Source organism: Vipera berus, assembly GCF_964194415.1.
Source record: "Vipera berus genome assembly, contig: HAP1_SCAFFOLD_28, whole genome shotgun sequence".
In the NCBI taxonomy this organism is placed as follows: Eukaryota; Metazoa; Chordata; class Lepidosauria; order Squamata; family Viperidae; genus Vipera; species Vipera berus.
The window spans coordinates 313,388-337,381 of record NW_027673655.1 but is presented as its reverse complement, the minus strand read 5'-3'; the positions used below and the strand labels follow the sequence as shown (position 1 = coordinate 337,381).

The following is a 23,994-nucleotide window of genomic DNA, read 5'->3' as shown; positions in this document are numbered from 1 at the left end:
TTGATTGTAAAAGCAGTACAGCAAACTTTGGAAATTGCGCAGCCCCTGGCACCACCAGAAGAATCAAGGGGTCAAAGAATGACATGGGCTGCAACCAGACGAAAGGAACAACAACAATAAGAACAACAGAAGCAGTATCTTAAAATCACAGCTCAAGATTCTACTAATAATGAAGCAGTGGGAGGAGCGAGACCAAAGAGACAGATACATATGGATTTGCAAGATATGCTCCGAAAGCTTCAAGTCGCAAAAGATGGCGACAAAGTTTCTAACATGGAATGTTAATGGTCTAAACTCTCTGCAAAAGAGAGTTTAATTTAAAAATGATGTTACATGTTTGCAGGAAACGCATATTCGTGTATCAGATCAAAAATATTTGATAAATTCCAGATTGGGTATACAATTTGCTGCATTTGCTCCAGACAAGAAAAACGGAGTAGTTATTTACGTATGTGAAGAAGGATTTAACAGCTAACCTAATTGAAGCAGATAAACAAGGAAGATATATTATAATTGAACTTTTAATAGAAGGGAAGAAAATACTTTTAATTGGAATATATGAACCCAATCAACAGCAAGGAGAATTTTACAAACTTTTACACAATAAAATAACTCAGTGGGATTATAAATCGTGTATTTTAATGGGAGACTGGAATGGAGTGTTGGACACACAGAAAGATAAAAAAGGACCTTTTAAAAGTACTCCAAATCATGCTAGATTGCCTAAATCCTTTTTTGATATGAAAGACGATTTGGAACTGAGAGATGTTTGGAGAGAACGAAACGTGGAAGAAAGGGATTTTACTTTTTTTCTGATAGACATCAATCTTTTTCTAGGATTGATTTTGTACTAATTACTAATGATTTTTTTCTAGGGTTAAGAAGATTACGATATGTCCAAGAACTTTATCAGATCATAGTCCAGTATGGATGGAATTGGACCAGGGGAAGGGAGACAGAAGATCTTGGAGGTTAAATGAAAATTTGTTTAGATATGAGGAAAATGTGGAAGAATGTAAAAAACAAATGAAAGAATTTTTTACTATAAACATGCACAAGAGATCTTTATATGTAATTACACTTCCTAAATTTATGAATTTGGGGTGCATGAAAATCTCTAATATGGATAGCCAATTGGGGATTTCCATATAATCAAATTTTTTAATTTTTATCCACACGTCTATTAAAAGGTAAAGGTAAAGGTTCCCCCGCACATGTGTGCTAGTCATTTCCAACTCTAGGGGCTGGTGCTCATCTCCGTTTCAAAGCCGAAGAGCCAGCGTTTGTCTGAGGACGTCTCCATGGTCATGTGGCCAGCATGACTAGATGCCAAAGGGGCACAGAACGCTGTTACCTTCCCACCGTAGTGGTCCCTATTTTTCTACTTGCATTTTTACGTGCTTTCGAACTGCTAGGTTGGCAGAAGCTGGGACAAGTAACAGGCGCTCACTCTGCTATGTGGCACTCGGGGTTCAACATCTTATGATCAACAAGCTCAGCATCCTAACCCTGTGAGCCACCGCATCCCTACACGTCTAATAGTGCCCGTCTAATTTGATGATTCTGGAAGTACCGATGAGCCTTACATTTTCTGTCCCACATTATAGTATGCCACCCAATTTGCATGTCATGAACTTCTAATGCTAGTAGTCTTCTGTTCCTTAAGTGTATCCAATCCTTTATCCATAACGCTATTGCTGCTTGATAATATTTTTCCCAATTCGGGAGGCCAAGCCCTCCTCTTTCCTTTGCATCCTGTAATAATTTTAACTTGATTCTTGGTTTTCTACCTTGCTAGATAAATTTGGATGTAATTCTTTTTAAATTTTCAAAAAAAAAATCTTTACCTAATTTAATTGGTACACATTGGAATAAAAAGAGTGATTTGGGAAGTATATTCATCTTGATTGTCGCTATTCTCCCCATAAAGGAGAGCTGCAAGTTTTTCCATCTATCTAGGTCTGCTGTAATTTGGTCCATTAACTTGTCATAATTTTCTCTTTTGAGTGTAATACATCTTGACGACAGTTGGATCCCCAAGTACCTTACTCTGTTGGACGTCTGAATATTAATTTTTTCTACTAGCTCAGTTTCTTGTAAATTGGACATATTTTTAACTAACATTTTAGTTTTTTTCTTTATTAATTTTCAATCCCGCAACATCTCCATAATTTTTCAGCACCTGTAATAATCTTGTTCCAGATTCTAAGGGGTCTTCCAGAATGAAAACTAAATCGTCTGCATAAGCCTGTAATTTAAATGTCTCATTTCTGATTTCTAATCCTTTAATCAGCTTATCTTTTCAGATTATTCTTGTGAGTGCTTCTAAAGAAAGAATGAATAATAAAGGAGATAGTGGACAGTCTTGTCTCGTACCTTTTTGTATTTGAATGCTATTTGTTAATTCTCCATTTTTGCCTCTTGTTTGGAATAGATTGCTTTAAACATATTTATAAATTTCCCCCCGAATTCCATATGTTTGAGCTGAGTCAAAATAAAATTCCATTTGACATTATCAAACGCTTTCTGAGCATCAACAAAAATTAATGCCACTTGTTTTTCGCTGTGTAATTCATAATATTCTAAGATGTCTAGTATGATCCTGACATTATGTCTAATTTGTCTTTTAGGCAAGAAGCTGTTTTGGTCAGTATGGAAAAATTCAGCTAAATATATTTTTAGTCGTGAAAATCTTGTAATCCATGTTCAGTAAAGAAATGGGCCTATAATTTTTAATGCAGGTCAAATCAGAGTTTTCTTTAGGGATTAGTGAGATGATTGCTTCTTTCCATGAGTTTGGAGTTTTTGCTGTGTTTAGTACCTCATTGAATAAATCCAATAAGGTTGGGACCAAAAGTTCTTGAAGGTTTTTATATATTTCAGACGGTAATCCATCAGGGCTAGGTGTTTTATTACTTTTTTGTTTTTTAATGGCTTCCATAATTTCCTGGACTGTTATATCTTTATTTAGTATATTTTGAAATTCTTCTGAAACCTTCGGTAAGTCTGCTTTCATAAGATATTGTGATATTCTTTCCTCAGTGATCATTTCATCCTCTTTATAAAGATTTTTATAGAATTCATACATCACCCATTTTTTCCTTCATTTTGATGTACTATCTCCCCTGCTTGATTACTTAATTTACTAATCCATCTATTATAATAATAAGGGGTGGGAGGCTGAAGGCAAACTGTTCTGTTCCAGCCTATGACTGGCCCTGTTTGAATGTCAGAGACAACCCCTTTTTATAATCAACAGGCTGGAAAAAACCCAACCAAATTTATTTACAAAGAGTTCAAACAAAAGTTAAATGAAAAGTTCAAAGAAGACTAAAACCAAAAGGTTAAACAAGAGTTAAACAAGAATAACAGACCAGGACTCTAGCAGAAGATCTTGAAACGGTTTCCTTCAGCAACCAGCACCTCACACACATTCCCCTTTTATCAGCAGTCCCAAGGCGTGGCTTCTCATTGCCTTCTCCCGAGTTGCTTCATTGCCTTCCTTTGTTCTGCTCTGCTAGATTGCTTCCAGCTCCTAGTGTCCCTGAACAGAGCCAGCTGTGGATTGTCTTCTTCCAATCCCTCATGCTCACATGGCTGAGTCTGAGGAGGAACAAGATGGGAGGTCCTGAGAGTCCTGCTGTGCATCAGAACCTCCCTCTGACATCAAAGGCTCTCCAAACCCCTCCTCCTCCTCCTCTTCAGAATCTTCTGACCCAGCTCCCAGAACCACAGGCTGATGCTGAATCACAACAGAGACACTCTTTGTCCGACTCCTCCAAGGAGACTCATCCAGGTTGAACCTCTGACATAGCCCTCATCTTCCTTGGAGCAGACAACCCCCACAACCACGTCAAGGTCCTGCCCCACTCAGGGATTGTGGTTTGTCACACAGTGAGCACATATGTAAAACTAATTGGATAATGTGATTTATGACATATAGATAAGGGCACAGAATGTATGTGTATATAATATTCTGCCTTTTAATATTCCTCAAAATATTTCTTTCTCGGGGGGGGGGCTGCTGTGCTCCTACAGCCTGGAAGGGAGAACTGGGGGGAGGGGCTGAGGGAGAGGGGAGAACTGAAGGGACAGGCAGGTCCATCCTGGCAGTGAGGAACAGAGGGTGGCCCATATCCCAGTTCCACAACTGGAAAGTTCTCCCACTTGAACATCCCTCAGATTCTGCTCTCAGGGCCTGGAGACCTGATCCTGGGAGGCTCCAAGTTCAAGCTGTGTTGTTTTTTTTTATTCCCATTGATATCCCGCCCTTCTCCGAAGACTCAGGGCAGCTTACAATCTAAGAAGCACAAATCAATGTGCTTAGCACATGTGTTGCTTTTCCATGCCAGTTAGACTCTCTCTGTCCTCCAGGATGCTCACAGCCAAGTCTCCCCGAAGCCGGGTTATGCCCAGAGAGGAGGAGGAAGCCCCTCCTCGGTCGGAAATGGGCCCTCCCCAATTTCTGAGTTTGTCCCAGAGGAGAGGAGGAGGGGAGGCTGTTGTCATTCCTGGTTTGTTACAGGCTCTTAGCAGGCTCCACGTGGACCTCTGCGAGGACCCTAGCCTGGTCAAGTAGGTTGTGTGAAGGTGGTCCTTGTGAGAAGAAAAGTCTCCCCAATACAGGTAGTCCTCGACTTATGACCACAATTCAGCCCAAATTTCTGTTGTTAAATGAAACATCTTTCAAGTGAGTTTTGCCCCATTTTACAATCTTTATTACCAGTCATTAAGTTAATTACTGAAGCTGATAAGTTAGTAACCCGGTTGTTCAGTGAATCTGACTTTCCCATCGACTTTGCTTGTCAGAAGGTCGCAAAAAGGGATCCTGTGACAAACCCTAACCCCCGGGGCACAGCAACCATCATAAACATGAGTCAGTTGCCAGGCATCTGAATGTTGATCACGTGACCATATGGGGATGCTGCAAAGGTCATAACTGTGAAAAACATTGTAAGTCATATTTTTGAGTACAGTTGTAACTTTGAACAGTCACTAAATGAACTGTTGTTAAGTCGAGGACTGGCTGTACATACTATTGTTCAGCATCTCTCCCATGAATTAATGTACTTCAAAGTTCCCATAATTCACGGATTCATCAACCAACAGATTCAACCTTGGAAAACCAACCTTTGTTAAAAGTTGCAAATTTATTTATTTTATTTATTTAGTTGCATTTGTATACCGCCCTTTCCCTGAGGACTCAGGGCGGTTTACAGGGAATTAAAAAATCCAACATACAAAAGTTAAAACCATATTAAAAAATATTAAATTGACCCTGTACACAATTAAAACCCCAATTAAAAATTTCTCCTCAGCCTGGGCCCGAGAGCTCAAAGAGCCAGGTCTTCAGGCCCCGGCGGAATGATCGGAGGTCGGGGGCAGTTCTCAGCTCCACCGGCAGCTGGTTCCAGAGGGCAGGCGCTCCCACTGAGAAGGCCCTATCCCTGGGTGTCACCCGCCGGCAATCTCTCACCGGCGGAACCCTGAGCAGACCCTCCCTGTGGGAGCGCACTGGGCGAAGGGCGTTTGATGCCGGCAGCAGGTGTTCCCTCAAATAACCCGGACCCAGGCCATGTAGGGCTTTATAGGTAATAACCAGCACCTTGAATTTCACCCGGAGGGCAACCGGAAGCCAATGCAGCTCGCGGAGTAGAGGTGTTACATGGGAGTATCGGGAAACCCCCATTACAACTCGCGCGGCCGCATTCTGCACCAGTTGAAGCCTCCGAGTGGTCTTCAAGGGCAGCCCCATGTAGAGAGCGTTACAGTAGTCCAAACGGGAGGTCACAAGCGCATGAGTGACTGTGCGTAGGGCGTCTCGGTCCAGATAGGGACGCAACTGGCGCACCAGGCGAACCTGTGCAAAATGTGAAGGCAGCCATTGGGGAAGTGACTGGGTTAAGCGGGTGGTGTGGGTATCCCCAGAGTCAGTTTGGTGCAGTGGTTATTCAATACCAGAGGACCCTGAGTTCCAGTGCTGCCTCAGGCACCAAGCCAGCCAGGAGACTCTGGGCCAGCCACTCTCTCAGAGCCCTGGGAAAGAGGCAATGGCAACCACTTCTGAGCAACCTGGCCAGGATCTCTGGGTCAGCTTCACCTGTGGCCTTTCGGACAACCTTCACACCCAGCTGGCTGAGGCTGCCGGCCTCACTGCGCCTGGCTTCATCCTTGCCGGCCAAGCGGCCTCCAAGGGGCTGAATTTGGAGAGTTTTGCAGGTGGTTGTGCTGTGTGTGTGGGGGGGGGCACACAGGCATCCTGCAGGGCCAGGGGGGCTGCAGGGGGTCCCCCCATCCTGGTGAGGGCAGGGAGGGAGGGGTGCTGGGGAGAGGGAGGCAGGGGGAGCCCCTCACCCCATCCGGTCTGGGCAGCTCAGGTGCTGTCAGAAAGTGGGAGTGGGGGCCCTCCAAGGTGAGCCCTGGCCACCTGCAGGCCAGGTGGGGCTGGTGGGGTCCAGGGGGAAGGAGGTCAGCCAGGGCTGCCAAGTCTCCCGTGGGGCAGCCAGGTGCCTTTTCCTCCTGCCCTGGGAAGTGGGGAGGGGGCTGTGAGATTTAAAAGCCCAAAATTTGATGCTCACAACTCAAAGACAAGTCTGGTTAACAAAGGCAAAAATTTATTGAAAAGAAATTGAAAATAAAAAAGCGTTTGCAAACGCGGCCTCTTAGACCCTTCCCAATTTGGATTGGGTTCAAAGAGCGCGCTGAACAAGTTTCAAACCAAGCATTTATACTTTCTCTTCTTGATACATGTTACTCCTAAAAAAACCTTAGTCTTTGATGTCATTTACATTTCTAAAAGATCTTATTTGAACTTTTACATCCAAAAGACTTATTGTAACAACTTCCTTACTTCCGGCACTACATTATCTTGTTTTTCTCGCAACCTTGAGATGTTCCTATCCTTTTTAACATTTCAAAAGAACTTTGTTGATTACCATTTGTGAGTTCTCTGTCTGAGCAGGAAACAGATAGCCTCACATCTTAGTGTTACATTTGATACAATTTATAAAAGAATAACCTTTATTTATTGGGGGCCCTTCAAGGTGAGCCCTGGGCACCTGCAGGCCAGGTGGGGCTGGTGGGGTCCAGGGATGAGAGGAGGTCAGCCTGGGAAAGGGCTGCCAAGTGCCTCTTCCTCCTGCCCTGGGAAGTGGGGAGGGGGCCATGGGGAGGGGTCCACAGGCTGCCACTTTCCTGCCTCTTAGTCAGCCCTCATCCAAAAATTAATACCACTAGAAAAGATGGGAAATGAAATTTCACTTCAGGCACAAGCAACGTTAAAACCTGCTCAAATTTAGGATTCATGTATGGAGATCTACTGTAAGAGAAAATCCCAAAGAGGCCTAACGCTTAACATCAGGCAGGGTTCAAGGGTTCAAGGATTATTTGCTTCCTTGGCATTGGAAGACAGGCAGCTCTAGACTTAAATGACATCAGTCTAGAGTGCCACCAAACTCCATAATTCTGGGTCAGTTTTTCCAGCAATCTCTGGAGTTAAGAGACCATGTTGAAGGGCAACAGGAGTCAGTTCCCTTGTTATTGAGATATCTGCCTCCAGCATCACTTTCTGGGCATGTCTTGACAAGAAGGACCACAGTCACACCAGAACAATAGCCCCACGGGTGTTTCTCTGGTTTTTCACTCGCATGACTTTCTCCAGCTACCCCTCCTCACAAGGAGCCCTGGGATGCCTCTCAGTGTAGTCATCACAATACCAGCATTGAGATCTTTTCCACCACTTCTCCAGTGACTTCCTTTGTTGTAAACATCAGACTGAAGCCATATGCAAAGGATCTGGTATCAGAAAAGGATCAATGCCTCATGAATAGAAAAGAGATTGATTCACCCTGCAAATTATGGACCTGCTGCTTCTGCTTCTGCTGCTGCTGATGTCCCAGCCGGTCTCTGGGAAGCTTAGAATGAAATGCCTGATCAATTTGGAGCACCAGGATGGAAAGAGACCATGGAGCTTTTACAGGCCAGGAGACCATCTCATTGATATATTCACTACTGAAAGAATAATATCGCATATATTTTTGCCTTTCAACATGGCTCCTCCTGTTCAGTCTCCTTCGTAAGTCATTCAGAGTGATGGAGTTGCATTCCCTCCATTTGCTAATTCTAACGCTCTCCTTCTTTTCTTCTTATTTCACTTACTTCCACATTGCAGGATCTCTGATTTCTTGAATGATTTTGATTTCCAGGGCTTCCTTCTTTTGTCTGATTTAGTGGAAAAATCCAAAGATGGGGCTGAAAAAACTGAACAAAGTTCCTCTCCCAGTTCAGTCCTGAATTCATCCCTTGAATGTTAAACTTTGTTTAAAGTAGTGATTGAAACACTTGTTGTTCCTCAGCCAAGTCCATTTCAATATTTGTATACCTGCTCATTGGTTTTGGATCAATAGACTCTACCAACACACAGTAGGTTTGTTAAAACAAAGAGGATTGCAGTTTTAAAAAAGTATTTTCTTGATGATGATGATGATGATGATGATGATGATGATGATAACAACAGCATGATTTTTTTTACAGGAGAGTTTCTGCTGGTTATTCAAAAATCTTACAATTTATTTTCACCTTTCAATTGGTGAACAAGAATTCCCATCTTTTGCACAATCTCACACTTGGCTACAACATCCACGACAACTCTTTGAGCACTTTACGCACTTCAGATGCCTTGCTGGACATGCTCTCCACTGGAGAATTCAATGTTCCCAACTATGGCTGTGGGAGGAAGGAGAACATTTTGGCTCTTTTTGATGGAGCTCAGAGGGACATTTCCATCCAGTTGTCAACATTACTAGGCACCTACAAAGTCCCACAGGTTTGTGTGTAAGTCAAAATAGAGCTGGAAGGGGCCTTGGAGGTCATCTAGCCCAACCCCTTGCTCAAGCAGGATTTCCTATACAATTTGAGACAAGTGGCTGTTTAGCCTCTTCTTAAAAACTTCCAATGGTGGAGCACCCACAACTTCTGGAGGCAACTTCTGTTCCACTGGTTAATTGTTGTCACTGTTAGGAAGTTTCTCAATTCCAGGTTGCTTCTCTCCTTGATTAGTTCCCATCCATTCTTTCTTGTCTTGCCTTCTGGTGTTTTGGAAAATAATATTTTCATATGTTTTAGTCTCCAGGCCTTTAATCATCTCAGTTACTATTCTTTGCACTTTTTCTAAAGTCTCAACATCTTTTTTGTAATGTGGTGACCAAAACTGGATGCAGTATTCCAGATGTAGTGTTACTAAAGATGTATAAAGTGGTATTAATCAATGCTTTTTTTGTTAAAAAAAAAGGTGCCAGAATTCATACACGTCACACAACCCGCCTTGCCTACCCTATAAGGTTTACCTTTGTAGCTGGGAAAAAAAAAACCCTTCAATTTTTAGTGTATCTAAAAGACTAGGATTTTGTTCAAGGTAAGTTAATACTACTAATGTTACTATGCACTGTGTGGCTTTAAATTACAAGAAGCCATTTTATTAATCTTTTGGGACTTTTACCACTGGCATACCCATTTAGTTTAATGAGTGGAAATGTCATCTTTCTAGGTGGAATGAAATTGGCCCAATAAAACAAAATTTGGTTGCTTGTAAAAGATTGAATTATTTTTAAGAAGTTGTCAAACAAGGTGGAAAAAAATTACATTTAGAGTTCAATATGGATATTGACTTGAAACACAAATCAAAGTTGAAACTTTGTCAGTGAACAGATTACTTTTAATTTACCTTTAAGTTAAACCCAATTTAATAAATAGATTAATAATCTTATATTGACAATAGATTTATCTTGCAATGTCTAATCAAAAAATATTTCAGGTGGATAAACTATGGTTTGCTGTCTTTATCCTGTAGCTCTTAGTGCAGCATTTGATGCTGTAAAGGGAGGAAATCGATTGTTATTCAGACTGCTGGCCCTGATCAAAGCCCTTTTCACAAGCCCTGGTTCAAGAGGGAGGTTTCGGCTCAATGGAGCCATGAGAAGAGGGATCAGTACTTACCAAGGGGGAAGGGAAATGGGTATATTTGAACCTTGCTCTTCAGTCTAGAGATTAAGGCCTTGCCCGCACTAATGAAGGACAAGTAGTACACATGAAAGTGAAGTACACATAAAATGACACTATTCTCATTTTCATAAGCTGGATTGTGTAGGCTGTCAAGAAAACTTGGACTCTACTGCCATGATAGTTTTCAGAATGTTGACAAAACGAAGTAAAAAGTTATGGGGGGGGGCGTTTTGGGGGGATGGGAGTGTATGAAATGACATCATAGCTATAGGATCCTATTTGATGGCGAGCCAATAGAGCAAGTAACACTTTTACTTACTGTACCCGGGGTAGTTTTTTCTGAAACTGGATATTGCTTCTCAAATCATAAAAAGAACTCAATTAGAGAAAAGACACAAGTGCATTTAGTGCTTAAACATAAAAAAACCACAATCATACAATCTACCTTTCTCCCTATGTATTAAAGTATATGATGCCAAATTTACCCCCCCAAGCCCTTATACGGTGCTGAAGTTTGGGGCTTAATATATGCCACTAGTAGAACCAGCCCAATCAAAGCATTTTGTGTGTGTGTGTGTGTGTGTGTGTGTGTGTGTGTGTATGTAATAAAAGGACTTCAGCTGCTACCCTCAGAAGTGAACTGGGATTTTGTCAATTTGTCTTTTGTCTAAAATCACCATATGTATTTATTAATGTATAATTAAAGCTATGGAATCTAATAGATTCCTCAAATTTCCTGTGTTAGAACTGATAAAATTTCAATTAAAGACCTTTTGATTGTAGAAACGACAATTTATATTAGGAGCTGTGTTATCTTGTACAAGAAGAGAAGGAGCAAAAAAGATCACAACACAAAGAATCTGGAACATTGAAGCAGAGAAAGATGTAGCCATCCTCAATAAGTTTGGTACACTGAAATTTATTTATTTATTTATTTATTTATTTATTTATTTATTTATTTATTTATTTATTTATTTATGTATGTATGTATGTATGTATGTATGTATTTATTTATTTATTCGGTTTATATACCGCCCTATTCCCAAAGGGCTCAGGGTGGTTTACAGGGCAGAATTTAAAAACAATACAATATAAAATTAAAATAAAATAAAATTAAGTATAGCCCCAAAAAGTCAAAATCACATTACACCTTCCGACTTGCCAAGTATTGAAATGTAGAAATGCCAAAACATCTTAGGGCATGTAAGCAACATTTAGAAAGAGAGAGATCAGGACTGCACATTAGACAAATGATCTCTTCAGATCTATGTATAAAAATAACATATTTCCTGTCAGAATCCATTGATATCACATTCATAAATGTATGGTTAAAATATTGTGCCTACCGGGATTCAGCCATACTGGTAGAAGGAGTGGGGGGGATTGTTTATTAATAAATAAAAATAAACCTTTATTGTCAAAGTACAACATGTGTACATTGAGATTAGCTCAACCTCCCCCGTGCTCTCTCCCCCCAACACACAGTGACAACAAACCCTCCATCCCACCACACCATGTGAACCAACTACACCACACACCGGCCTCCCAAGTCAATTCTGCATAAGATTATGTCCCATTTAAAAGCCTAACAGCCCACGGATAAAAGCTATTTTTCAGCCTGTTGGTACGGCTGGCTATATTCCTATATCTCCTACCGGATAGTAGGAGAGCAAAGAGATACCGTCCAGGGTGTGAGTCATCCCTGAGAATCTTCCTCACTCTTCCAAGGCAACGAGCCCTGGCGATGTCATCCAGTGGTGTCAGGGGACAGCCCACAATGTCTTGTGCTGAGCTCACCACCCTCTGTAATACTTTCCTGTCCGCGGCTGTCAGACCAGCATACCAAGCCACAATACCATACGAGAGGACGCTCTCTATAGTAGACCGGTAAAAGAGGGTCATTAGCTGTTGTTCTACCCTGTTCTTCTGCAAGACCCTGAGAAAGTGAAGCCTCTGTTGGGCCTTTCTAGCCACCTGGGTTGTGTTTACTTTCCAGGTCAGATCTTCACAGAGGTAGACTCCCAGAAATTTAAAGGAGGAAACTCTCTACACAGTCTATCTGTAGCTGCTTTCAAAGAACCTTTGATCTGGGGGAACAAAGTGGGGGGGGGAGTGATCTGTCTGTTGGGGCTGTAGGAAGAAGGCAATCAACAAAGGAATGCACGAAGTTTCTTTCTTCCCACGGAAGGACCTGACAACCAAATTGATGGGATCCTAACCAAATGGAATTTTGAGAGGAGTGGGTTGAACTGGGAATGCTTATATGGATTTGAAATGTGACTCAAGACCAGATCCTGTCTCATATCTCCACAACCAATCTTATCCTTAGTAATTTTTTTTCCTTTTGGACAACTCGGCTCCCAAGAGTCCTTATTTCCTAAGATGTGAATTGGGGTAGGTCCTGACATTTCCTGTGCAGTCAGAATTCAGAAATGACATATAATACTGTCTCTTATTAGACTAAAACAGTTCAGTTGACATCTAGATATGTGGGTCTGTTTGTGATAAATTGTAGGGGTGATACAGAAATGATTTACATTCTTCAATCTTTCTTTTTTTTCTTGCATTCTATTTTGATACATGAACTTATTAATGTTTTGTATTCTACATTATGCATTTTGTTATGGCTTAAAGGCTAATTAACAATAAAACATTCTAATATATTCATGAGAACCAAATTGGATTTACTAAACGGTAATATTATGGGTTTGATCTGACCCCCAGTATAACACAGCATTCTTCATTGCCCTTTTTAGATCAGGATTGAAACTGCTTCAGAGGCTCTGAGTGATAAAAGCAATTTCCCTTTTTTCCACCCGATGCTCCCCAAACAAGGGATCCAGTACCCGGCAATTGTCCAGCTCCTCCTCCATTTCAGATGGACCCTGATTGGCCTCTTTGCGTCAGACACAGAGAAGGGAGAGAATTTCATGAGGATTTTTACTCCTGTGCTTGTCAAAAATGGAATTTGTGTTGTTATATCACAACTATTCTCAACAACTGATCACATAACATGCCTCAAGGATGCCCTCTCTAAATGGAGACAAGTCAATGTCTTTGTCCACTTCCTAGAACATGTTTCCATTTTTGACAGAATTCTTCCTTTTCATTTAACACTTATGCGTCTGCCAGGACCCATTGAAGGGAAAGTGTGCATCATGTCAGTCCTGGGTTATTTGACAATTACAAGGCACAGACTTTACAAATACGTCCATAGCATTTGGAGATTTTCTTATCAGGAAAAGAAAGAAAGGCAAAAAGATGATGTCTTTGAACCCCAATTCTATGTGGAACCCCAGTTTCAAGATCATTATTTCCGTTGTTCTCTTTCAAAACATGTCCTTTCTGTCAAAGGCCGAAAAAGATGCACCCAGGAAGCACCACTGGAGACCCAAAACAAATGGTACAGGAACTGGATCCCAAGTTCTGAACATTATTACAGTTTTGTTAAGACTCTGGCCCACACCTTGAAAGCTGCATATTCCTCCAGATTGCGGAGGAGAAGCAAGGAGGTCGAAGAGAGTTCAAGGCTGCAGCCGTGGCAGGTATGGGGTCCTGGCAAGAATCTGTCAGTTACTTTTTAAAAAAGCATCCAAAGGAGGTGGAGGGGAACCATCTGAACCTCTTTGTGGTAGAAACGGCAAGAGTTCTGGACAACTGAATCACTCATGGGATAATGTTCCAAAGAGTGGACATCACAACAGATACTGTATATAGAAATAATGTTGTTGTTGTTAGCTGCGAAGTCGTGTCCGACCCATCGCGACCCTATGGACAACGTTCCTCCAGGCCTTCCTGTCCTCTACCATCTTCTGGAGTCCATTTAAGCTCACGCCTACTGCTTCAGTGACTCCATCCAGCCACCTCATTCTCTGTCGTCCCCTTCTTCTCTTGCCCTCAATCTTTCCCAGCATTAGGCTCTTCTCCAGTGAGTCCTTCCTTCTCATTAGGTGGCCAAAGTATTTGAGTTTCAGCTTCAGGATCTGGCCTTCTAAAGAGCAGTCAGTGTTGATCTCCTCTAGGACTGACTGGTTTGATCGCCTTGCAGTCCAAGGGACTCGCAGGAGTCTTCTCCAGCACCAGAGTTCAAAGGCCTCAATTCTTTGGGGCTCAGCCTTTCTTATGGTCCAACTTTCACTGCCATACATTGCAACTGGGAAGACCATAGCCTTGACTATACACACTTTTGTTGACAGGGTGATGTCTCTGCTTTTTAGTGTGCTGTCTAGATTTGTCATGGCTTTCCTCCCAAGGAGCAAGCGTCTTTTAATTTCTTGGCTACAGTCTCCATCTGCAGTGATCTTGGAGCCCAGGAAAATAAAATCTGTCACTACCTCCATTTCTTCCCCATCTATTTGCCAGCAATTGAGAGGGCCGGATGCCATGATCTTGGTTTTCTTAATGTTAAGTTTCAACCCAACTTTTGCACTCTCCTTCTTCACCCGCAACAAGAGGCTCTTTAGTTCTTCTTCACTTTCTGCCATTAGAGTGGTATCATCTGCATATCTTAGGTTGTTGATGTTTCTTCCGGCAATCTTAATTCCAATTTTTTATTCATCTAGCCCTGCCTTTCTCATGATGTGCTCTGCATATAAGTTAAATAGGCAAGGTGACAGTATACAGCCTTGCCGGACTCCTTTCCCAATTTTGAACCAATCAGTGGTTCTGTGTCCAGTTCTCACTGTTGCTTCTTGGCCCGCATATAGGTTTCTCAAGAGACAAATAAGATGGTCTGGTACGCCCATCTCTTTAAGAACTTGCCACAGTTTGTTATGATCCACACAATCAGAGGCTTTAGCATAATCAATGAAGCAGAAGTAGATGTTTTTCTGGAACTCCCTAGCTTTCTCCATGATCCAGCGTATGTTGGCAATTTTATCTCTAGTTCCTAGTAATTAACTTAATGACTGGTAATATTGGACGCCTTCCGACCTGAGGGGCTCATCTTCCAGCATCATATCATTTTGCCTTTTGGTACTGTCCATAGGGTTTTCATGGCAAAGATACTGGAGTGGGTTGCCATTTCCTTCTCCAGTGGATCACGTTTTGTCAGAACTCTCTGCTATGACCTGTCCGTCTTGGGTGGCCCTGCACGGCATAGCTCATAGCTTCATTGAATTACGCAAGCCCCTTCGCCACGACAAGGCAGTAATCCATAGAAATAATAGATATATAATAGATATAATATAATATTATATAATATATAATAGATAGATAAATAATAGATAAATAATAGTAAAGGTAAAGGTTCTCCCACACATGCGTGCTAGTCATTTCCAACTCTAGGGGCCGGTGCTCATCTCCGTTTCAAAGCCGAAGAGCCAGTGCTTGGCCGAGGATGTCTCCGTGGTCATGTGGCCAGCATGACTAGACGCCAAAGGCACATGGAACGCTGTTACCTTCCCACCGTAGTGGTCCCTATTTTTCTACTTGCATTTTTATGTGCTTTCGAACTGCTAGGTTGGCAGAAGCTGGGACGAGTAACAGGCGCTCACTCTGTTACGCGGCACTCGGGATTCAACCCGCCAAACTGCCGACCTTCTGATCGACAAGCTCAGTGTCCTAACCCACTGAGCCACTGCGTCCCTTATAGAAATAATAAGCAATAGTCATTTCTATAAACAGCTATCTACTTAATCAACAAAACCCAAAGTCAGAATATCATTTTTATCTTTTTTATCAGAGTCCAGAAATGGTTTCCAAGTGGAAACAAAGCTATTTACATTTCTTTCCTTAATCAATGTTATTAGCTTTGCCATATCCATCAGTTTCTCCATCCATTGTTGCATGTGGGAATTGATGACTCTTTCCATTTTGGAGTACATAAAATTTTCATTACGCTCAGCATATATGATAAGAAAATTCCATTTTTTCCAATTCCTTATCCAATACTCAAAAAGGAAAGAATTCTAGATCCCATTAGATAGGTTTTTTTAAAGAAACATCTCGATTGAAATATAAATCTGGTCCCCATATATTTTTGCCTTGTCACAAGTCAGCCATGTATCGTAAAAAGGACCTTCTTTAAAATTGATTTTCCAATGGACATTTGAAATATCTTTAAATATCTTTGACAATTTTAAATACCAACAGTACATGATTTTATACAATTTCACTATAAATTTCTCATAATTACATTATAATTCACTGTAAATTTCCAACAAGTCATTTTCATAAATATTCCTGTCTTCTTCCAGTGCATCATTAATGAAATTAACAATAATTATATGATTATATGATTTTGTTATCTAATAAATTAATTTAATAATTTAATTTAATAATTTGATTTCTATACCGCCCTTCTCCCGAAGGACTCAGGGCGGTGAACAGGGCAATGCACAATAAAAATCATATACAAAAATTAAAAAACCATTAAAAACCAATTAAACATCATGCCCATAAAATCAATACATATTAAGTTAAAAACTAATTTTAAAAAACCCAACCCCACCCCGTCAGACCAGGCCAGCTTGTTCGAAAAAGAATGTTTTAAGATCGCGCCGGAAGGAGCGAAGGTCGGGGGCCGTCCGGAGCTCAACCGGTAAGCTGTTCCAAAGGTCTGGCGCGCCCACAGAGAACGCTCTCCCCCTGGGGGTCGCCAATCGGCATTCTTTGATCGGCGGCACCCTGAGGAGGCCCTCTCTGTGGGAGCGCACTGGACGGAGGGACGTTGACGCCGGTCGCAGGTGATTAGTTGATACCACCAATTTATTAAAATCAGTGACTATTATACATACATAATAATATCAAAATAGTACAAATGAAACCTTAATGATTGATCTATATACTAGGTCCCATCTGTCTGTTCTAACACCAGATACCATAGTTTGTCAAATTCAAATTGATAAATAATAGATATTTTTCAACTGGATTTTAATTATGGTGCTGTCTCTATTCCAAAATCAAATATTTTTTAAGAAACTGGAAGTCTTTTAAAAGTGATATGAATAGTTTTATTTTAGAATTAGTATAAATCATGCATCATAAAAATCATTTATCAATTCTATCTGCCTTTATTAATAAATATATTGAAGACTAAATGATCAAGGAGTAATTGTAATTCATATCTGACCAGTTCTATGAGTAATATCAAAAAATATTCGAGTTCAATTATTAAAATAGTTTTTCCCACTTAATTATCACACCACTTAACTAGGTTTCTCGTGATGACTTTATGAAGATGTTTGTATCTCTCCAGTTCTATGAGGAAAATTAAAATTTGAGTTCAATTTTTAAGACAGTCTTTTGCCATTTAATTACCACACCATCCAATTCTCATTTAACTAGGTTTCTAGTGATGAGTTCATGAACAAATTTGTTAATATGAAATCAATTTATATCAAAGCATTCCCACAATCTATTAACAAAGTCTAATGACATGTGGGAATGACCTTGGGAAAGGGGGAAGAGATGCTCACTAGAAATGATCAGACAAGAGGGAGAGAAGACAAAGTAACTCAGAAAGGATCCTGCCTAACTTTTCAGGGTGAAAGGAGAGTTGGTGGGAGATTTATACTTTCAGACTTCCAGTATTCTGTAATATTTCTTACAATAAAGTAAAATTAGCTCTTCTGAGCCTGTCTGTTTACCTAAGAGAAACTTGGAAAAATCCATGCTTACTAGTATTCACTTTGCTTATGAATAATCTTTATAGGTTTGTGGGTTTTTATTGTTTTTGACTACTATAGAAAATTCCATATAATTGACAATTTTTGTCAATTACTGTATATTGTATGATTGACATTTTTTCCTGAATATTTTTTTAAATTTTTTTGAAAATAGTGGCAAGTCACGTCCCAACTAAGAATGCTTACAAATTAAACAACTTTTCAAATGTGAAAAGACCATGTGGGATAAAGAACCAAGTTTTCTGTTTTCAAAATTTCTGGATCTTTCCATTTTAGTTTCATACCTTTCTGTCGAAAGAGGAGTTTTGCAATTTTTCTCAGGAGATACTGTACTTGGACCAAAATGGAGATGTAGCAGCAGATCTGGGAATCACAAGCTGGGTGTTTCTCCCCAAGATGGATTTCATCATAGAACAACTGGGGAGTTTTGAAAGACAAAGATTTACTGTCAATCAAGATGCTCTTTTACAGCTAAAGTTGCTCAACAAGGTAGGTGAAATATTGGTGCCTTTTCTGTTTTCCAGAGCCTCAGGAACCATTTCAAGTTGAGTAAACCTAGTCAATGTGATGGGGGAATTTTTTAGGCTGCTTGGGAGGCTTCAGTAGTATTAAGAAAGTGTCCTTCAGATGCTATAATATGGAACAATGTTCTGATTCAGACAACCTGGGATCCAGCAGGACAGTTGTTTGGTCATTTTGTGTCTCCTCTGTTATTTATTATCTCCATAACCTGGTGAGAGAAGCCATCAAGTGTTGGGGAATGTAGTGCTGATTGCTTCAGAATCGCTTCTTTCTTGGCCTGAAATTTCAAAGGAGGCAATTCTGTTGACCTGAGTTCAGGTATGGATTGAGTTCAGGTATGGATTGAATCCAATCAAGTTTATTCAAGGCTGGCTGGAGGTCATAGAGGTCCCAGTGGAAAATAAGCTTTAGAATTAGAATTCAGCTTCTCCAAATATATATGCCACCCATCTCCCTGTCCAGAATGACTTTGAGCAGCTTACAATAGTGTATTGTTTGTATGATGTCTCATTTTGTATACTGCCCTGACCCAGAAAAAGTAGTGAAACATTTTGATCCAAAGGAAAGCCCTTCCTGATATCCAATGTAATAAGGAGCAGTATGAAAGAAACACAACTTACAAATATAAAAGCCTCTGTCTTTTTAAGAGGACTCTTCTTCTGAAAACCCTTGGAACACAATTAGCTACTTTCAGCCTCCTTGGGAAAAAGGAGTCTCCATATTTAACTATTAATAAATTTAGTTTTTTTTCCCCATGCCACTTGATGTAACCTAGTTCAAGTTCTTCTACAGAAATGACCTTGTTTTGGATAACTAGATGGGCTTTAGAAATATCCCTTCCTGACACAGGGCTCATTCTTGTGTCCTACATGCTGCAGCAAAAGATGCCTAATTTACCCTTTTTGAGGGACACGTTCTCACAACCTTGCCTCCATCTCACCTCACTACAATTCTAAAAACTAGAGTCGATTTTATTCTTAATTCACCAGCATGGCAACATATGAATTGAACAAATAAATATACAAATCAGTAAAAAAAAACTGATTTCAATTGGACAGCTCCAATTTGAAAGGAATTTATTCTTCTTATCTTAACTAGGACATTGTACTACTTTCAAAGAGAAAATTTAATAGGAATACATCATCATATTTTACAATCATGAGTATATGAAGAATGGAGGACTGAATAGGGTTATACTTAATAATTGAACCATTTTTAAATTCTATCCCTCCAGACTTAATAGAAAAGTCCTTTCTTGAAATGTGACATGCCAGAAGCAGTTAATAAATAAAGAATCTACCAGTAGTTATATCTCCTATAACCATTTGGAACTAGTCAGAGACTTCATATTTACCTAAGCTACTTGGCTATTCCTATTTGTTTCTGTTTAGTCTCTGCCTCAGTCCAAATGTGTGGAAAATTGTCATCCTGGATTTGTCAAACGGGTTAGAGAAGGAGAGCCAATTTGCTGCTACGACTGTGTTCCTTGTCCAGAGGGGACCATCTCCACTCAGGAAGGTGGGTGACACCATAAGAAAAGAAGGCCTTGTGGAAATGGATTTATCCAGAGCATTTTCATGAAAGTACATGTTGAAAGACGTATTGAAGCTTAACTGTACTCCTGTTTATTTTCTAAATACAAAATTTCTTATCTAAAGGGAACACTAACCAAAAACTCTTGAAGGAGAGATGAGAAACAGATAAGGTAAGGCAGATTTGCCAAGTTTTACCAATGTCAGGGAAAATTACTTCTTTTGGTGAAATTGTTAAGAAACACATCTAGGAAAGTGACCCTGCTATCAGTTGTTTTACCAAAAATATCTTTTTTGAAAGATAAAAGGATATAATATTAAATGAATATTGGCTTTTGAGTTTTTCAGATACAGAAAAGTGCACCAAGTGTCTGGATGATAAATATCCAAATGAGGACAGAGTCCAATGTATCCCCAAAGTTATAATATTCCTGTCTTATGAAGAACATTTGGGCATCATACTGGTCCATTTTGCCATACTCTTGCTCCTAACCACAGGCCTTGTTTTAATCACCTTCATTAAATACCGAGAAACTCCCCTTGTCAAAGCCAACAACCGGGACTCCTCCTACATCCTCCTGGTCTCCCTCCTGCTTTGCTTCTTGTCTCCTTTTCTCTTCATTGGTCAACCAAGGAAAGCCACCTGCCTTCTCCGACAGACGGTTTTCAGCATCATCTTCTCAGTTGCTGTTTCTTCTCTCTTGGCCAAAACCATCATGGTGGTGTTGGCTTTCCTGGCCACAAAACCAGGAAATCGAGTGAAGAGGTGGTTAGGGAAGAGATTGGTCAACTGTATCATCCTTTCTGGTTCTGCTCTCCAAATTATCATCAGCTCCATCTGGCTGGGAGTTTCTCCCCCATTCCCTGACTCGGACCTACACTCCCAGCCTGGAGAGATCATCTTGCAATGCAACGAAGGTGCTGTTGTCATGTTCTACATCACCCTCAGCTACATGGGCTTCCTGGCTGCCATTTGCTTCACGGTGGCTTTCCTGGCCAGGAATCTGCCTGGAGCCTTCAATGAAGCCAAGCTAATCACCTTCAGCATGCTGGTCTTCTGCAGTGTCTGGGTGACCTTTGTGCCCACCTACCTGAGCACCAAAGGGAAATTTATGGTGGCTGTGCAGGTCTTCTCCATCTTGGCCTCCAGTGCTGGTCTACTAGTCTGCATCTTCATCCCCAAGTGCTACATTATCATTCTGAGGCCAGACCTGAATACAAAAGGGCATCTTACAGCCAGAATAAATGTAAATACATGAGACTTAACACCATTACGATATTTAAAGAATTGGAAAAAATTCCTTTTATTTGAAAGAACATATTATTTACACATATGTAGGACTCAAAGAAAATCATATCTACATGTTTTAGAATAGGAATTGGTTGAATGGTTGTAATTCTTATAACTCCCTTTCCTTTCATCTCAATAAATCTAGGTAAAGAGAACTGTGAAAGTCGTTCAGAGGAATTTGCTGTTCAGTAACTGCCAATGATCATACACTTTTTAAGAAATCATTGGAGCAATTATTCCTACTGAGAGCAGTTATATGTGTTTGTGTGAGAGAGAGTGAGTAGGAAAGAGGTAAAATGGAAACTGCAGGAACCAAGCTTTTATAATCTCCACTATCATCTTCTATCTCCGTGGAAGCCATCCAAAGGAAGACCGAGTGTCAGACCTTTTTACTTTCAGGTTCTGTCATTTTACCGGGAAGGGAGAGGCTGTTTGGCTATGCTGTTGGGACGGGGGAGGTCAGTCAGTGTTTTCTCTGCTTTGTTCCTCATCCCTTTGATGTCTCAGGGTGTGAACAGGAGAGGAATGTGCTCTGGGCCATCTGTCTTATCTCCACTCCAATGGGAGGAGACCAGATAGAAGTGAAACCCTGAGAATGGTGCCTGGGATCTACATTTAGCACCTTGGTTCCCATAACAACTTCACATCTGAGCAGTGGATAAAACCAAATTGGATGTTTGGGTGGGATTTTGAGAGGGATGCTTTAATGTAACATTTTGTGCAGGAAAACATTAGATCTTGCTTTGTTCTTCTGCTATCACTGACACTCAATAAAAGTTCCTTTTGAAACAATGCCTGTTTCAAGAGTTCTGCTTTCTTGAGAGGACTATCTGAGGTAGGACAGAGATGTCCAGCAGCATGGATATCCAGCAGCATGGATTCCACTGGTGGGTTCACGACTGGTAGGACTTTGCTGTGGGGTGAAAAGAAAAAAACATATAGCAGTGCTCATCTTAGTGAACAGCCCTCAGTTTCATTTTTCACACAAGAATAGGATAAACTCAGTCAACTGCTGGGAGATATGAAGAGATCAAAAGCTACCCTCTCTTCTCTCTGCTTCATAAGGAAAAGCTTTGCTTTGATTTGGTGACCCCAGCTGAAAGGGTCCAAAATTGCCATGGTCCAATTGAAGCTTCTGAATACCACATTCAAGGTCTCTTTTTAGACAGGCTACTTCCTCTTGGGCTTCTCGGGAATGGTCTAATTTTCTGAAAAGGAACTTCCCTTTCCCCCACCTGGCCATGGTGGAGAAATCTGGGAAAAGGAGACATGTGTAAAATTGGAAGCTGCTCCAGATGAAGAGAAGTCACTAAAATCATCCCTGTCTTTGCAGCGCCCTTCCCTCAGAGACTTGATTCCATCCATTCAAAAGCTTTTGGTATTGAGAAGCCTCCTAGGGGCCTTAAGCAAATGGCATTCCTTATCTTTTCCTTCCCCATTAGTCAATAGGTGCCATTCATCAAATCTGAAGATTTCCAGAAGAGTCCCATGGAAGCAGAACAATTGGTGGAAAGTCAATGTGTACTCAGGAGCCTCAGGAGGATGCCATTTGCCCTATGCCCAGTCCCTGTGTGCATCCTTGAATTGAGAAAGAGGCAGAAGTGTTCCTTTAGATGCCTCCATGGATGCCTCCATTCCTGAAGTAGCTTCTTCCCTTTCCATCTCCATCTCCCCTTCCCAACCTCAAGTCCATGAAAGTTTCCTGATCTGTCAGTTTCACCTAGCATTTCTAATATACCCAATAAATGGTTGAAGACTGTTTCCTGCAAGAAGAACCTGCTGGTTGTTATGGGAGAAATAGCAAAATGGGATGTTTACACGCACACACACAAATACATGAAGTTACTTTTTTTCCAAGAAAAAAAATCTGTGGAATCTAATTTCTCTCTGTTCTGCATAATTGACAGGAACAAAACAGAAATTTCAAGGCTGTTGCTGGGAAAAGACCCACTCCAATTGAAGGAGCTTTTGCAGAAAAATCTCCAACTAATTGCAGAAAATATTTTGGTTAGACCAGGGGTCAGCAACCTGAAACAGTGAAAGAGCCACTTTGAACCAGTTCCCTCACAAAAGGAAAAACTGGGAGCCGCAAAAAATATGTGTGCATGCGCATACATGCGCGCATGCGCAGAACAGGGTTTGACTGAATAGTGGAGCCAAGGCGAGATATGCACCTGCCCTGCATATTTGAATTGATTGGTTGAACTTTTTTAATCCCATTTTTTTTTTTGGACTGCACATGGCAGAGGACTGGGAGCCGCAGGAGACGGCTGAAAGAGCCGCATGCGGCTCTGGAGCTGCAGGTTGCAGACCTGTGGGTTAGACAGTTAGTTACAAAGTCAGTTACATAGGTAGTTGTGTAGATAGATAGAGAGACACACAGAGAGAAAGTCGGCTCCGTAGGGAAGCAGGACTTTTCTTGTTGTGGGTATTTCTTCCAGTGATGGAGCCCCCATTAAGAGTAAGCCTTATTATTATGGTTAAGAAAATAACCTACCAGTCCGTTATCTTTTATTCTTTTTTTCTTCTTCAATGCCCCCCAAAAGGTGTTCCCAGGTGTCGCAAAGCAGCCAGAAGAGGTGGAGGTGGCCCCCATCCGGGTCTGAACCATTTATTCCAGAATCCATCCATCCCAACATCACGATCATGGATCAGTTGCCAAAGGCCCCTTTCCTCGGCACAGCCAACATCCCGCCCCCCCCCTCTAGCTGACATTGTGAAGAACCACAATCCCCCAGGGAGGCAGGAGCTTGTCGTGGTTGTGGGTCTTGTGTGCTCCGAGGAAGATGAGGGCTACAAAGAGCGTCTCTCCCGTAAACAATATGGAGAAACATACATTAAAGTAACCCCAAAATGGCCTCCAGACTCAGGAGAGATTTTTCCCCTGCTGAGAGACTCCTGGTTTCCTCACCAGAACTGTCTCTATTCTCTTTTCCTTTTATGCACTTTTAAAATGTAGCTTTGTTTAGCTTTGGGGTTTTATTCGGGGGTTTTTTTCGGGGGGGGGGGAGTTTGTATTTTA

The 23,994-nt window shown here is 41.1% G+C and overlaps 1 protein-coding gene across 1 annotated transcript; it reads left to right on the top strand.

The window, feature by feature from the left end:
- Positions 1 to 7,856: 7,856 nt before the first annotated feature.
- LOC308679205 (vomeronasal type-2 receptor 26-like) lies at positions 7,857 to 20,940 on the top strand (the record flags this gene model as incomplete). The annotated part of the gene is made up of 6 exons (XM_081346797.1): positions 7,857 to 8,074; positions 8,533 to 8,824; positions 12,756 to 13,544; positions 17,904 to 18,116; positions 19,541 to 19,667; positions 20,030 to 20,940. 6 exons carry the CDS (start codon positions 7,857 to 7,859, stop codon positions 20,938 to 20,940), a joined length of 2,550 nt encoding a protein of 849 aa, XP_081202923.1.
- Positions 20,941 to 23,994: the final 3,054 nt, after the last annotated feature.